Source organism: Suricata suricatta, chromosome 1, assembly GCF_006229205.1.
Source record: "Suricata suricatta isolate VVHF042 chromosome 1, meerkat_22Aug2017_6uvM2_HiC, whole genome shotgun sequence".
NCBI classification, from domain to species: Eukaryota; Metazoa; Chordata; class Mammalia; order Carnivora; family Herpestidae; genus Suricata; species Suricata suricatta.
This window is the reverse complement of record NC_043700.1, coordinates 93,512,864-93,531,039: the sequence shown is the minus strand read 5'-3', so window position 1 is coordinate 93,531,039 and position 18,176 is coordinate 93,512,864. Positions and strand designations below refer to the sequence as shown.

The 18,176-nt window shown below is 34.2% G+C and overlaps 1 protein-coding gene across 2 annotated transcripts in view; it reads left to right on the top strand.

The window, feature by feature from the left end:
• Positions 1 to 18,176, top strand: part of FAT4 (FAT atypical cadherin 4) — a 168,842-nt gene that overhangs the window by 128,392 nt on the left and 22,274 nt on the right. The window contains exons 8-10 of one of the 2 annotated variants that reach the window (XM_029941196.1): positions 14 to 258; positions 2,197 to 6,546; positions 16,735 to 16,839. In XM_029941196.1, coding sequence (XP_029797056.1) covers positions 14 to 258; positions 2,197 to 6,546; positions 16,735 to 16,839 — 4,700 coding nt within the window. Of the gene's footprint in view, positions 1 to 7; positions 259 to 2,196; positions 6,547 to 16,734; positions 16,840 to 18,176 lie in introns of both variants that reach the window. The other variant, XM_029941188.1, reaches the window with a different exon arrangement.

The window sequence follows — 18,176 nt, the reverse complement described above, 5'->3', positions numbered from 1 at the left end:
TCTTTAGTTATAGAATCATTGGTGGAAACTCTCAGTTCACCATCAACCCATCCACAGGACAAATCATCACAAGTGCATTGCTAGACAGGGAAACAAAAGAGAATTATACTTTAGTTGTGGTCTCCAGTGATGCAGGATCCCCGGAGCCTCTTTCCAGTTCTGCCAGTGTGCTCGTCACTGTGACTGATGTCAATGACAACCCACCAAGATTTCAACATCACCCATATGTCACACACATTCCGTCTCCTACTCCTCCAGGTAATCAAGCCAACTCTGCGGTCTCATGGATAAATGCAATCTATACATTGGATATTTTCTATAAGTATATTTCTGTCAATTTTACATGAATATTTCTGATATAGCTCAGCTTTGTAAATCCTCAAAATTCAACTCATTTTGACTAACAAAATTGAAAGAATGTTGAATCTTCATCAATGAATTTTTTAAATCTTAGACCAACTGTGTTTTAGATTTTATAATTGCTACATCTTTCCTGATACAGTTTCTTAATATAATTTGAATATTTTCAAATGATTTAAAGAGTCACTTCATAGTCAAGAAGGGTTCTGCCCAAAGATGTAATTTATTTGTAAATTCCTTGAGAGGAGGGACATTGCTTCTTTTTTAAAAATTTTTTTGCTATATATTATTTCCTGAAATAACTAGGAAGTAAAAAGCATTCAACTATATTTGTGGGTAGAAAATAAATATTTATTTGTATCCTTCACAGGTAGGTTTTCAAAAATATTAATGAATGAATAATTCTAAGGAATTATTATTATTAATATTTTATTCGTTTTGATGGATAAAGATTTTCTGTTAGTAAGTTTATGAAGACATTAGTGACCACTTTCATATGACACTATATACATTTGTCTTCCTTCATTTAAACTTACTTCGGTTTCATTTGCTTGTTTGTAAAAAATGGCAAGCTCTCTGAAGAACTGCACAAATAATCTGCCATTTGTAATCTTTGAGATGTGTTTCCAAACAGGAAAACATACAAATATAGCCCCAAATTAATTTTTTCTGCCTTGCTTTAAAATATTTTTAATTAGAAGAAAAAGTAAATGAATCCAGAATTTCTTCTCTCAGTGATATTTGATCTCATATTCACTTGAGAATGTCAAATTGATACCAATTCAAAGTATAAAATGCGTAAATTTCCATGCCAATCTTTTATCAAAAGGAAATGTCAATATCCAAGTCATATATTCCTGATGAAGTCCTTTAGCTGAAATGATGCTGGCAGGAATGATTCTAATTACATCCAATGTGTGGTGATGCAATATAGCATCCCCTATAAAAAGGGAGTATGTAATGCTTAAGCATCTTTTCCTCATTAGAATCATTATAATTAATCAGAATCACTGGTCTTAATAAAAGGCTTTTCACTTTTGTCACAAACTTTACTGTAGGGTATGAGTGTAGGTTTGGAAAAGGGTTTTGAATGAGTACATCAAAAACATGTCCTTATGGCAGTTTTCCTGCGTATTTTTGCTACAATCTGTTTCATTGGCATTCATCCCAAGCACTAACTTTTGGAGTCCAAATTGACTCCATTCTTCCTCAGTTCTTATTTTATACTCCTTTTTAATTGTTCTAATTGATTTATGAAGATATATATTCATATATGCATATATATTTTGTCTTCATGTGATAATAGATCACAGATAAAATAATTTTGCTAAAATATGGTGGATATAAAGAATCATAGAAATTTAAAATATATTAAAGTTTTTGTTGACATGATTACACGTATGGTAATTCAAAAATATTTTAAGGCATAATAGAACAGTTATTTTTTTTTCATTGGGCAGAAACATAGCTCTTAGCAGAACTAACGTAGTATCATGTTTGCTGGAAGTTGTCTTATGTACAATCTTTCTCCCAGGAACTATAATTCTGAATGATTAGCCATTGCTCTCCCCTATGCTTTTCTCAGAGGCATACTGAAAAGTATTAAATCTAGTAGACCATATGGGTTTTAGTTAGAAAATAGCAGGTCAGCCCCTAAAGACAACCATTAAGTAGATTTGACTTGAGATATAATATAGGAGTTACTGTTCTCCCCAGTAATAATGAGAAAATAAAGTTATACTAGGGAGTAATATAATATTTTGTATACATTAATCTACTGTCAAATGTTTTATTTGAATTCCATGTGATTATAACTGTACGCTCCCTCTTTTATAGGTTCCTTCGTCTTTGCGGTTACAGTCACAGATGCAGATATTGGACCAAATTCTGAGCTGCATTATTCTCTTTCGGGCAGAAACTCTGAAAAATTTCACATTGACCCACTGAGGGGAGCTATTATGGCAGCTGGACCACTAAATGGGGCTTCAGAAGTGACATTTTCTGTACATGTAAAAGACGGTGGCTCATTTCCAAAGACAGATTCTACCACAGTGACTGTTAGATTTGTGAACAAGGCAGATTTCCCTAAAGTCAGAGCCAAGGAACAGACTTTCATGTTTCCTGAAAACCAGCCAGTCGGCACTCTTGTCACCACCATTACCGGGTCCTCCTTGAGAGGAGAACCTTTGTCCTATTATATTGCAAGTGGAAACCTTGGCAGTACATTCCAAATCGATCAGCTAACGGGGCAAGTGTCCATTAGTCAACCTCTAGATTTCGAAAAGATACAAAAATATGTTATATGGATAGAGGCCAGGGATGGAGGCTTCCCTCCTTTATCCTCTTATGAGAAACTTGACTTAACAGTATTAGATGTCAATGATAACTCCCCAGTATTTAAGGAAGATCCATTTGTATCTGAAATATTGGAAAACCTCTCCCCTCGAAAAATTCTAACTGTTTCCGCAATGGATAAAGACAGTGGACCCAATGGACAGTTAGATTATGAAATTGTTAATGGCAACAAAGAACACAGTTTCACTATTAATCATGCCACTGGTGAAATTAGAAGCATTCGGCCATTAGACAGAGAAAAAATATCACAGTATGTACTCACCATAAAGTCTTCGGACAAAGGCTCCCCTTCTCAGAGCACCTCAGTAAAAGTCATCATTAATATTTTAGATGAAAACGACAATGCCCCTAGGTTCTCTCAAATATTTAGTGCCTATATTCCTGAAAATTCCCCTTTAGGGTACACAGTTACACGTGTCACAACTTCTGATGAAGACATCGGTGTAAATGCAATCAGCAGATATTCTATAATGGACACAAGCCTTCCATTTACAATTAATCCCAGCACAGGGGATATAGTAATTAGCAGACCTTTAAATAGAGAAGACACGGACCGTTACAGAATCCGAGTTTCCGCACATGATTCTGGGTGGACTGTAAGTACAGATGTCACAATATTTGTGACAGATGTTAATGACAACGCTCCAAGATTTAGCAGACCCTCTTATTATTTAGATTGCCCTGAACTTACTGAAATTGGCTCCAAAGTGACCCAGGTATCTGCAACAGATCCTGATGAGGGATCAAATGGACAAGTATTTTATTTTATAAAATCTCAGTCAGAGTATTTCAGGATTAACGCCACCACAGGAGAGATTTTCAATAAACAGATCTTAAAATACCAAAATGTCAGTGGCATCAGTAATGTGAACATCAACAGACACAGTTTTATAGTAACATCTTCAGATCGAGGTAATCCTTCATTACTCAGTGAGACAACAGTTACCATCAACACAGTGGACAGTAATGACAACGCACCACAATTTCTTAAAAGTAAATATTTTACTCCAGTCACCAAAAATGTTAAAGTTGGTACAAAGTTAATCAAAGTTACTGCAGTAGATGACAGAGATTTTGGACTGAATTCTGAAGTGGAGTATCTTATTTCTAATGAAAATCATTTCGGAAAATTTAAGTTGGACAATAGTACAGGGTGGATTTCAGTAGCATCTTCCCTGGCATCTGACTTAAATCAAAACTTTTTGATTACTGTCACCGCAAAAGACAAAGGAAACCCTCCACTTTCATCCCAAACAACTGTTCAAATAATTGTCACTGAGGAAAATTACCATACACCTGAATTCTCTCAAAGTCACATGAGCGCAACCATCCCCGAAAGCCATAGTGTCGGGGCCATTGTCAGAACGGTTTCTGCAAGAGACAGAGATGCAGCAATGAATGGCTTAATTAGGTACAGTATTTCTTCAGGAAATGAAGAAGGCATTTTTGCAATCAATTCCTCCACAGGTGTATTAACACTAGCCAAAGCTCTTGATTATGAGCTATGCCAGAAACATGAGATGACTATTACTGCCACAGATGGAGGATGGGTTGCAAGAACTGGCTACTGCAGCATGACTGTAAACGTGATTGATGTGAATGACAATTCTCCAGTATTCTTCCCTGATGAGTATTTCCCTACTGTTTTGGAAAATGCCCCAAGTGGAACGACAGTCATCCACCTAAATGCTACAGATGCTGACTCTGGAACCAATGCTGTGATTGCATACACCATCCAGACATCTGACAGTGACCTCTTTGTCATTGATCCTAACACAGGAGTCATCACCACTCAAGGCTTCTTGGATTTTGAAACTAAGCAGAGCTACCACCTTACTGTGAAAGCCTTCAACGTCCCTGATGAAGAAAGGTGCAGTTTTGCCACTGTTGATATACAATTAAAAGGGACAAATGAATATGTGCCTCGCTTTGTTTCCAAACTTTACTATTTTGAAATCTCAGAAGCAGCTCCCAAAGGTACAATTGTTGGAGAAGTGTTTGCCAGTGACCGTGATTTGGGCACCGATGGGGAGGTACACTATTTGATTTTTGGTAACAGTAGAAAGAAGGGTTTCCAGGTCAATAAGAAGACTGGACAAATTTATGTGTCTGGCCTTCTCGATCGGGAAAAAGAAGAGAGGGTATCTTTGAAGGTATTGGCCAAGAATTCTGGCAGCATTAGAGGTGCTGATATAGATGAGGTCACTGTGAATGTGACTGTGCTTGATGCCAATGACCCACCCATTTTTAGTTTAAACATCTACAGCGTTCAGATCAGTGAAGGAGTCCCAACCGGAACTCATGTGACATTTGTCAGTGCCTTCGACTCAGACTCTGTCCCAAGCTGGAGCAGGTTTTCTTACTTCATTGGATCAGGAAACGAAAATGGTGCCTTTTCCATTAATCCACAGACGGGACAGATCACTGTCACAGCAGAATTAGACAGAGAAACCCTACCTGTCTATAATCTCACGGTTTTGGCTATTGATTCAGGGACCCCCTCAGCTACAGGAAGTGCCTCCCTGTTAGTCACCCTAGAAGATATAAATGATAATGGACCCATGCTGACCATCAGTGAAGGTGAAGTTATGGAAAACAAACGTCCAGGAACTCTGGTGATGACCCTTCAGTCCACTGATCCTGATCTCCCTCCAAATCAAGGCCCCTTTACCTATTACTTGCTGAGCACAGGTCCTGCCACCAATTATTTTAGTCTGAACACTGCTGGAGTTCTGAGTACAACCAGAGAGATTGACAGAGAACAGATTGCAGACTTCTACCTGTCTGTGATTACTAGGGATTCTGGTGTTCCTCAAATGTCTTCCACAGGAACCGTGCATGTCACAGTTATAGACCAAAATGACAATCCTTCACAGTCTCGGACTGTGGAGATATTTGTTAATTATTATGGCAATTTGTTTCCTGGTGGGATTTTAGGCTCTGTGAAGCCACAGGATCCGGATGTGTTAGATACCTTCCACTGCTCCCTTACTTCAGGAGTTACAAGCCTGTTCAGTATTCCAAGGGGTACTTGTGATCTAAATTCACAGCCAAGGTCAACAGATGGCACATTTGATCTCACTGTCCTTAGCAGTGATGGAGTTCACAGCACAGTCACAAGCAATATCCGAGTTTTCTTTGCTGGGTTTTCTAATGCTACGGTGGATAACAGCATCCTACTGCGTCTCAGCGTTCCAACAGTAAAGGACTTCTTGACTAACCACTACCTTCATTTTCTACGCATTGCCAGTTCTCAACTGACAGGCTTAGGGACTGCTGTGCAACTTTATGGGGCATATGAGGAGAACAATAGAACATTTCTTTTAGCAGCTGTGAAGCGAAACAATAACCAGTATGTGAATCCCAGTGGTGTAGCCACCTTCTTTGAAAGCATCAAAGAGATCCTTCTCCGGCAGAGTGGAGTAAAGGTAGAATCTGTGGATCATGACTCATGTATTCACGGCCCATGTCAGAACGGAGGAAGCTGTATAAGAAGACTGGCGGTGAGCTCTGCATTAAAGAGCCATGAGAGTCCTCCAGTCATTGTCGTGGCAAATGAACCTCTGCAGCCCTTCTTATGCAAGTGTCTGCCGGGGTACGCTGGTAGCTGGTGTGAAGTAGATATAGATGAGTGCCTTCCATCCCCTTGCCACAATGGTGGGACCTGTCACAATTTAGTGGGGGGATTTTCCTGCAGCTGTCCAGATGGCTTCACTGGCAGGGCCTGTGAGAGAGATATCAACGAGTGCCTTCCCGGTCCCTGCAAGAACGGTGCCGTCTGCCAGAATGTTCCAGGAAGCTTCAACTGTGTTTGCAAAGCTGGATACACAGGTATGATAATGTTTGACTTTTTCATTAAGACTTTAGTCATGTCAAATGTAATAGAAAGCAATATGGTTTGTCACTTTTAAGTGATTTTCCATAATCATAGCAAATGCTTTAGCACTTACTATTGGCTGATGCTGTTCTAGGTACTTTATCTGTATTTATTTTATTTACTTCTCGCAAGAGACCTATGAGGTTGGAATAAATATTTTCAAGCTTATACAGATAGCGACGCTGAAGGAGAAAGAAGGTAAGTCAGTGTTCTAAGAGGACCCAGATTTGTCAGAGCCGGGTGGTAAGCCTCCACAGTTGTTTCCAGAGTTTAAGCTCTCAGTCAATCTGCTAAATGACTTGTACTTGTACATCTTCAAATAAGAGGGTTCTCACATTTAAAGCATAAGACCTGGACCTTTTGACATCCTAAATAACCGTTAACAATTATTGTTGTTGATTCTTTTATTTTACCATCATCATTTTTAATGATCTTTTAAAATCATTGTCATCCTCATTACTGAAACTTGATCCACACTTTGAGGACAGCAAGAACAATGTTTTAAGATTGAATTTAAAATGCCATGTTATTTCTAGTAGTCATGTAGAAGGCATAATACCTAACTTCTCTGGGAAGCCACAACAAAAATGAACTACAATTTACCTTGACATTTTAGAAGCATAAAAAAACATACAGCAACAAATATGTTTAACTAATCTGTGGCATTTTAATAGGGTATGATGCACAAATATATGTATATATGTTTCTACTTCTAATTATCTAGCTAGCTAGCTATAATATATCATCTACTAGCTGATCAGTGGTTGGTGCACTTTCAAATGCATATAAATATTATGATTTTATAAGTCTGAGGAGAGAAAAAATCGCTGCTGTTATTTCCACACTATACATTGTCAGTCCATATCTATTACATTAGATTGCTTTACAGTGTTTATAAACACAATTTAAAGCACCAGCAAAATAGGTAAAACCAGGATATATTTTTTCAATTTGGCAAATATTTTGCAGAATAATATTTCAAGAGAAGTTTTTATAAGAAAATACATTTAAGGCTGTGTTGTAGCCTATGAACAAGTAATATATTGTATCATTTATCTTGAATGTATCATAGATAAGCTGCTATATAACTATTGCCACTTCAGATAGCTGTGAAATTAGGTGATTAACTAGTTGTTACTTAACCTTCTAATTTCTGTATAAGTCTAATTACATGAAACAGAAGTTGGTGTTTTGATTTTTTACTTTGCTTTTCTGTTTTGAGTGTCATTGCAACTACTGTATTGTAAATGATGGAAAATAATTGCATATGTTAAAAAATATGAAACTTCATAAAGTAAAAAAAAATAAATAAAATTTTTAAATTAAAAAAAAGAAAATACATTTAGATATTATATTTTCAAATAGGTGCCCATCATATATTAATGGTTTTATAAGAAAATACATTTAGATATTATATTTTCAAATAGGTGCCCATAATATACTAATGGTTTTATTAATTTCAATAAGTGCCCATCGTATATATTAATGGTTTTATATTTGAAGAATTAAATTGCCTAATGGTGACCTAAAGCAAGTCTGAATAAGTCAAAGTTTAACATATAAGCTTTGCCTACTAACAAAATAATATCCTTGAAATATAAATGCAGAAAAGATGTAATAATAACTTATAATGAAAAGAATCAGGAATTTGATAGTATTTGATTTAACTATAGCTTTTGGAAAGTCATTTAATCTTTCTGACCTTCAATTTCTCCATCTGAAAAATGAGAATAATTGTATTTACTTATCTTTTAGGCTTGTGGTAATGAATAAAGATAATGCTTGTAAAAGGCCTACCAGAGTGCCCAGAATTCAATAACTAGTAATGCAAGTTAGTTGTATTAGTAGTGGTGTTAGAGAGGCGTACCATAGAATTTCTAAAAACACAGAAGGCTTAATGACACAAGTTGTGTTCTTATCATGAATAATAGGGCTCCATCTAAGTTATCAGTTCATAATTTCTAGAAAATCTTCCTCAATCTTTCCTATTCCAACCCAAAAAATTATCTCCTCTGATGAAAATTCAACAATAAAGATTTTTTTGGGTCCATTTTAGTATATTGTGTTCATTCACACTTATATTTCAAATAAGTTTATACTTAGTCCTAAGATGAAAAATATGTGAAGGCATTTAATAGTAGATAGGAAACAGGGAGAGTACCGTCGGTATGAGCGAAAGCACCATATGCTGAATTCGGCATGATTTCATGTTGCTTCATGATTGAGCACAGAGCTAATTCTCTAACATTAATTCCCAGTATTCTCTTTCTTTCTTTGTTACATTACATTTAAATATACATTGGCTACTTTTCTAAATGTTGTGGTTGAAACTTTTAGGAATGCCTTTATTTTCATTATGAAGTATGCATAACATTTATCAAGTGGCTATTTAAAACACTGCTTTAGGGGAGCCTGGGTGGCTCAGTTGGTTAACTTGATCTTAGCTCAGGTCATGGTCTCTTGGTTCGTAAGTTCAAGCCCTGCATCAGGCTCTCTGCTGATAGCACAGAGCCTGCTTGGGATTCTGTCTCTCCCTCTTTCTGCTCCTTCTCCACTTTTACTCTCTCTTATTCTCTCAACATAAATAAATAAACTTTAAAAGAAGCAGTGCTTAAAGTCTTTGCATCATAGACATTATTGTCACTTAGTTATCCATTTAGTTTTCCTCAAAATTCAATGAAACTGTATTATTACTATTATTATTCCAATTTTAAGGCCAAAAAATCTTGGGATATTTGGTCTTAGACCAGTTAAAAGAGATTAAATAACTTGCCTCTGGCATAGCACAGAAGGTGGTCTAAATGACTTTTGACTATAAACTTGACTCCTTTCCATTTTTTTATGTACGTGACTCACCACTTTTTTATATGTATGTGATTTTTATATTTTCTCTTATATGTGATTTCTATATGTGATTCTTCATCACACATTAGTTTGTATTTGCTATAGAGTATTATATTATCATAAGTCCATGATATCCTTTGAAAACTTTTTGGACATTTTTCTACTGGATCCTCACGAAAAGCATATGAGATAGTGTATTGGAATGAGATTGGTCAAGAACTGAAATTACTTCCAGACTTCTGGATAGGAAGGTACTTAATACTTGGAAATGGCTTCCAATATCTTTAAACTGCCTAAGAATGAAGGTCAAGAAAATTCACCAATAATCTCAGCAATAAGAAGGTTGCAGATATTATAAGAAACAACTTCTGATCATCTTGTCTACCTGTAGTGTTGCAAAGAGTGAGTCCCAGAACAGTCCTTGCTTTGCCTTCCCTCTTCAAATATCATTCACCTCATGCATTGGCAGAATCTAAACTGGAGCCCTGCTGGAAAGGAGTCTAGAAAAGATAGTTTTGTGACTTCCAGTCCCTGTAATTCAGAAGGATAGGAATGTTGCTGAGTGTCAAGAGATAATATCTGGCATAGAAAGATATTATTATTATTACCTTTATTTTATGTTGTAGAAAGCTTAGCCTACACTCAGGTGACTCTAGAGCCAGAGCTGCCAAAGATTAGATCATAACCTCATTCTGTAAGGAAAGCTATTTGAAGTTACAAAAATAGTTTGAAATTACTATGATAATTTTACATACTCTCCCTTTTCATAGCTCATTTTAGTCTTCATTTGTATACTTGGAGATGATCCAATTGATCAAGAATGATTAATTTGGATCTTTTATTTTTTGAATTCATGTAATTCATTGTTGTAAATTCTGTATGCACAGCCCATCCAGTAAAACTAGCAGATCATTCAAGTCTGATAGCTTTGTTTCTTTGTTTTGTCTTACAAGAAACATAGTGGCAAATTCTTATCCATACACTACATTAAGAATGTATTGTTCAAAGATCTGTATCTGTTTACCCTTCGTTGTAAAGGTAGTCCCTGAAAGATCATTTTGAGTAACTCCTTGCAGGTGTTCTTTACCAGCCAACCTGACTCAGGAAGATGGAGTGAATGCAGCAAAACATCTTCAAGAGCTAATCAGTCATAAGACAAGATTTATACTTAAGCATATATGTACCTCAAAGAAGTTTTAAAAATATTTATTGCAGTTAGCTTTAGTTTTGTTAATATTAATTAACTATTAATGCCTTAGTAAAGCTTTCTGTAAAGCCTGTATATATTCAATATCATCATCAGAACTATTTCTAATCACCTATATATTTTTTTACTCTATCTACATTTTTGAACTTTAACCTGTATTTCTTTAGTGGTTTTAAAAGTCTGTGGCATCACAAATGGAAGTTGTGAGATTTTCTTAACTTCATGTTTAAAACAATCCTCAGATATTTCCCCATCACACACACAAAAATCACTTCCTGTTTCATTGTTAAAAACTGTTCTATAATTTAATTTTTATATCACTTAAGTGGAGCTTTGATTCACTATAATACAGGTTATTCAAAAGAATGAATAAATTTAATATAGTATAGGGCATGTGGAAAATTAATTTCTAGATTTTCACAAGGTTTAATAACACCACAAATTACATCAATGTCAATATGCCTTAGTGAATCAAAAGAAAATATCTTTCATATACTCATGCCTCAGAAATTCAGAACATGCCTCAGTTTCTCCTCCAGAGGAAATTAGCAACTACAAATCCAGTATTGCTGGAAATGAAAATTTCTTGCATTTAATAGAAGGCTAGTTAGAAAGCACAATTATAGTCAGTAACCATTTACCATTTGTCTTCCTGCTCTAGGTTTCACTGTTTGTAGTACAAGCTTGCATTAAGTCCTTCATATAAGAATGAATGGTTATAAAATGCAGCAGGTAGATGGAGCTTATTCCCTAATCTGGGTGTCTCCTAACAGATTTAGTTCATAGCCACTTTAACCTTTCCCATCCACTTTCACACATCTGGATGCATTTTAGGTATGGTATTTGGAGTCATGCCAGGCTGTATTGCCATATGGAGAAGTTTTTCTATGCTCTCAAGTAAGTCCTGATATTTCAGAGGATGAGATATGTCCATTCATCACTGTTATGACATTTGACACTATAAATGGATTTTTTCCCAGACATATAAAGCAATAAACATATTGTGTGTAGTAATTTCACTGAGAAACTTGGTAAACATTTGCTTTCATGAAGATGGGAGTCGTAACTGTCATTCTTTCAAAATCACAGCAGTCATATATGAATGCTGTCAATGATAATGTGACCAGAAAACCATAGAATATTAGCAAAATGTAATGAATAGATAGGAAATGAAATTTCTGGGAGATATGGAAGAGTGGTTTATTTCTTGTTTTGATTACTTTACCTTACAGTATGATTTTCAACTTACATGAGCATTAATAAGAGGCTTCCAGAAGCTTAAATTCTTCTAATTTCTGCAGAAAACAAACGTATTTTTAAGCTTGTCATGGGTATTATGAATGTCATTATATATCAACATCTATAGCCTCATTGAAATGGTATTGGTACATGTTTTAAAATACAAAAGTAAAACATTGTTTTCCTTTGGCTTTTCTTTCTAGCAGCTCTTAAACATAATATTTTTGCTTTCTTTTGATGTAAAACAGCAGAATACTATGTGATCAGAATATTTAGATGAACTATCTTCATAGTTCTTTTCACAATAATAGGAGGCATTTAATTGCATGAATAATGCCACTTTTTTTCCCAAAAACAGTGAAAAAGATTATAAGCATAAATATTCAGAATAAATAACATATATCATAAAATTATATTTATTAATAATAGAATCAATTTAGATATAAAATGGACTTTGATAGTTTCACATAGTCTCATTTCTCTTTACATACAAATGTAAGGGATGCACAAATAATAATTATGATATATTACATATTACCTAAGATATTAAATTGAAACCTACATGGACCATCAGTCATCAGAAATCATCATGTTCTCATAGCTGTCCAAATTAGCAGATGAGAATAAATTCAGTGCTACTCCACATAATCAACATTGAAACGTTCCACTGGAATGAATGAAACTTGAATCTACATCCTCGTTGAAAAGACCGTAGGTGATCACAGCAGATTCGGTTTATGAATTCATCACACCTTCTGCCTAAGTGTGAAGATATGTGCTAAATCTACTTTGTAAGTTTAAACTATAATCTTGGAAAGTCTGTGGACCCACTGGCCTCAGTTATGCATTCATCTTCATCCTCAGTATTTCCATTCTCCAGGTGCTGAGAGCTTATGCTTCTTAAAGCACATGTCCTTCTATCTGTGATAAAAAATTTATATCAACACAATTAATCGATGGATGTCAAAGCAATGAGACCAGTTTATTCTTGTAAACATCTGCTCTCACAACTAATATATCTTAATAGAAAAAGGCCTTTTGAGTTCCAGAGATACAGATGCTTTTCACCGTGCAAGTCCTTTCAGTATGCTTCAAAGCCTCAAGGTTCTGACAAATATTGTTAATTGACTTGCAGCATTAATTAAGTTAATAACCCAAGATTTAGCTTTACATGATGCTCCAACACATCAGATTATTTTGTATGTTCGAGTAATTCAAACTGCTGCATTCTCTGATAAGCATTATGCCATTAACATGAGTATTTAAGTAGATAGATGTTTGCAGAATTTGCTGCTGACTTCTAACTAGATAATACAGCATGAACTTTCCAAACCTAAGAAATTTGCAACTCAAGGCTTTCTTTTGATTCTATGTAAAATTATGACATCTTTCCTTCATTAAAAAGTCTTTTCAATAATAATTTAAATTGCCACATTTCATTTTCTAAACTGTCTTTGAATCTACTTTGGCAACTTCTTTGAAATTCACTAATTGTAAAAAAAATACTCATTAGATGGAGTACTCAAAATAAATTTTTGAATAGTAAATAATTTACATAATCTAAAACCAATATATAAGACTATTTTTCTTATACTCAATAATAAATCCATTTATTTAGCCCCTAGCAAAGTCACTCTTCACATTTTTTATATTTATCCACTAGGGAAAGGTAAGAAAATAAAACTCTGGATTCAATTAAAATGTAAAATGAAAGATTGAATTTTTCTCTCACAACTGTCTATTTAAATTGTCATATACACACAAAAAAATCAGATTCCATTGAGAATTTATTTTAACTTTTAAAAGAAACACATTGTCAAACTAATATTTTCTTAGATTGTAGTTTCTTCTGCTTTTTCCATAGTTGCTGTATGTTTTAATACATGAGTACGTCTTACTTATTTCGGGATTTTTTTCATTCTTAATTTTGGACTGAAATAGCCTATAGTGTATATTTAAATTAAGCTCTGATGTATATATTAAAATTTAATTTTGTGAGGGGTAAATAAGATAACTAATTTATATAAATTACATTAAAAAACCCAAAAAACAAACAAACAAACAAAAACCAGTTGATTTTCTTTGTTATGGTTGTTTACACCGAAATTTAAAAAAGTAGTCTTCCCTAACAGGATTCTAAAGAGGCTGCAGTTGAGATTTATAGTTCAATGACTTGGGCTTATTTACTCATATATTTTTCTTGGGAGAGCACATAAGACCAAATATTTGGTCATTAAATTGGTTGCTCTTTGCTCCCAGTTTCCAGTCTTTAAAAAGTAAAGTTGTAATATTTTTAAAAACATTTTTAACATTTATTTATTTTTTGAGGGACAGAGAGAGCATGAGTGAGGATGGGGCAGAGAGAAAGAGGGAGACACAGAATCTAAAGCAGGCTCCAGGCTCTGAGCTGTCAGCACAGAGCCCGACGTGGGGCTCAAATTCACAAACTGAGATCATGACCTGAGCCGAAGTCAGATGTTTAACTTATTGAGCCACTCCAGCACCCCTAAAGTTGTAAATTTGTAACCTACTAACTTGTTTCCACAATATAAATGTTACATTGACTGCATTTGTAAAATATATTACTCAATGTACATATGATCCTTAATACATTTTTGAACTGTGCAGGTCCACTTCCTTTTTGATAAAGATAGTACAGGACTGTAAATGTATTTTCTCTTTTTTTATTTTCTTAATAACATTTTATTTTCTCAAGCTTACTTTATTATAAGAATACAGTATATAATAACACATATACAGAATTTGTTAATTGACTATGTTATTGGTCAACAGCAGGCTATTAGTAGTTAACTTATTTTGGGGGGAGTCAAAAGTTCTATGTGAATTTTCAACTGTGGGTGGGTTTCTTTCCTTAAAAACCCTGCATGGTTCAAAGACAACAGCACTTAACATGCTACTTTTAACATATTTCTAAAAGAAATTTTCAAAAGGAAAGAAAAATGAAATCTTATTTAGTCCAATAGCACATGTGAAAATTATGTATGTTCCTATAATGGAGAAAAACACAAGTCGTGGATGTGATTTTCCTGATGGCAAATAAATAATTAAAAGGATGGCCCTAGGCTTTATTTATTCTCCACTGGGCAATACGAACACTGTTAAAGAAAAAAATTCACTTCTCTTGAGTGATCTGTCAGAAATCCAATTGGAAAACATCACAGGAGAGAAATCTATGACAAAGCATCTTTCTTATAATATTGTGCAAGCTTATAATAAAGTTCTTCCCCCTGGTTCTCAAATGTAACTAATTGCTACAATACTTAAAACCTAATTTCTGTGCCTCTAGATTGCAAACTTGTTTATTTTCGTTATTTCCCCCCAGAATAGAAAGGTATTCAAAATTGTTACTGTTTTACCTTGTAAGGAGATTTCCAATTTTATTTATAAAGAAAAAACGTTGTTTATGACTCTATGATGTAGAGAAACGTGTTTAGTTAGCAATGTCATGCAGAGTGACTCACGCTTATAATTTTAAACTGGAACACTTGTGGCTACATAATCAAGCCACAAAAACAGAACTGAATTAAACAAAACTTTGACTATGTTTTAAGCATAGTAATCATGATAAAATAAATTATCTATGCTCAACATTAAGTGTAGTTGAGCATATAAAACCTACATGCATTAATGCAATTATACTAAGAAGTAGAAAATAACTTTATAGAAACAAACCCTCTTTACTTAAGTAATTAAACCCTCATATCAATGAATGGAAATTAACGAAGAACTCTATAACATCTCATTGTTTCTGGGAATTGGAAAACTAGAAACTATCCTAATAAATAAATCATTGCAATACTTTAAAATTATAGAAAAGCGGAATTAGAACACATTTACATTTACATCTTAAGATTTACCACCACCACAACCAAAAACAGGTAGGACTGACCATAAGCTCTAAATTTGGCTTACCAAGTGGTTAAAATATTCAACCACAGCTTTGCAAAACCTAGATATGGCAGCAGACCTACATTGGTCTGTGCCACAATTTTGCAATTTCTTAGGCAAAATATTAGCCTTCAGGAGCCTCTTCTCCTTCATCTGTGAAATGTAAAAGTCTCCTGTTGCTTGGATTAATCTCCCCCATTAAAATGGAACTGCAGTGTTCTGACTCATCTATGCCTTTTTTTTTTTTTGACTGCCGTATTCCCATCTTAGAATATGGCCAGTAATAATCAATATTAATTGATTCAAGATCTATGAGAAGTCCTTGTATACTGAATGATGTTGGGTATTAATGTTTTAGAAAAAAGACAACGTATCAATAATTTGTAGTCAAGAATAAATCTTATGTATTTGAAATATATGATGAGTTTTCTGATTTCTTATTCTGTTTTACAACAGATATGTGTAAGTGAATGGATATTTCTGATAGGGAAAATATTTTAGTTTGACAAATAAGTTAAATGAAATTGATTCTTCCCTTTAAAAAATCTGAATCAAGGAAATCTCTACAGTGAGAATTATACTGTAAAACTTTCAAATCTTGTTATAAAATTGGAAAAGAAGCAATACTGACAAGAGAAAATAAGTTCAGTGAAAACATTTAAATATACTCGCCATTTGTGATTTTCGTGAACACAGTAGTTCCTTCCAAGATGATTATGGAAATTATTTCCTAACTATTTTAATGCACATTTTTACACTAGAACAATTAAATAAGATTTTGAACTCTGAGGTATTCCAGTTTTCTCATGGTAAGTAAAATGTTCTTATATTTCTTTCCTCCATGATATGATCTCTCAGAACAGAGTTTTACACATGGTTATGCAGTAATTGTATTAACATGTTTATCTGTAAGATTTGTTTAAATAAGTTTGGTACTTTTCAGGGAAACTGTGTGAATCTTCGGTCAATTACTGTGAATGTAACCCCTGCTTTAATGGAGGTTCGTGCCAGAGTGGTGTGGAGTCATACTATTGCCATTGTCCTTTTGGTAAGTACAGCTTGGTTGTTGATATAAAATTGATATCAATCTATTGATAAAATATCAATCTATTTTGGCACACAGTTTAGCAATTTTATTGTATTGGGGCCATGAGTGATTAAGAAAATATTAGTTGTTTTACACAAGAGGTTTTAGCAAAATGAAAGCACAAAGGTTTCATATTTTTTAAAAAGTTAATTATGGAATGCCATTGAATACATTGCTTTGCTTACTACTAGAAAAGTAATCAACTCAAGATAATTGAATTTGATGTTGTCTCCTCAGGACATTTCCCTTCAAATATTATGAATGACTTCTTTTTAGCCTGGAAGCCTATGAAAGAAAAAAATCTTTTAAGCACTATATTACATTATTCTCTATTTAAAAGGACAATTAGTCAAAGTGGTTTTTGTTTTGTTTTGCTGTCTTTTTTTATATTAATTCAACCATTTCTAGAAGGAGGATTTAGTAACTAAACATGCAATTTTCATGATAGACTTTTTGTAGATACTACTAAATAACGAATCAAAATTCAGACTACAGTCTTCTTTTGAGAAAGACAGTGTTAGAATTTTTTTTGTACACATTCGTATTTATTCACCATAGTGGAATGAACTAAAAGATCCCTTTCAGATCTCACTCAAATGTTATCCAGCACTGGGGCAGCCAAGGACTACGAGGACAGCTTTGGACACAGCTTTTATTGTAACTTGGGTTGCTTCCGCGGTTTGTGATTATTCCACTTATTTAAAGGATACTTTACCCCATAATATAGTACTACAGTAATCAGAGACCCCAATATCCCTCCATAAACAAGAGAAGAGAAAGATATTTTTGTAGCCTTTTTTCTTGAGCATATCACTGTGCTATATGGACTTTGAAAAGCAAATCTCAATGTATAATGGAGAATAGAACTTTAAAAGAATCTAAGATTTCTGGTAGTAGTAAAATGTAGTGTTAATTCGTTTTCAAATAACCCCATGACTTTTAATCAGTTTTGTTTTTGCAAAGCACATCAGTAGAATGATAAAGGAAAGCAGAATATAAGTATCTAAGTGTGAGCCATGCATTTTGCAATGGTTCTGAGGCCCAGAAATTGAGGGCTTTCTCTAAAGTAAAAAAATTAAAAACAAATCAAAGCTATCTCAAGATGATATAGTGACCAGAACACAATTTTATTTTCAGTTCAGGGACGTTTACAGGATCCCTGATTTTTAATATTCTTTGAGATTCTCACCAACAATGCCTCTGAAGCAATGAAAAGTAGATTAAGGCCAAAGTAATCACAACTTTAGATCTTCTAAAACTTCTTTCAGTAATCTCTTATAATCCTAAAGGTTGCTGTT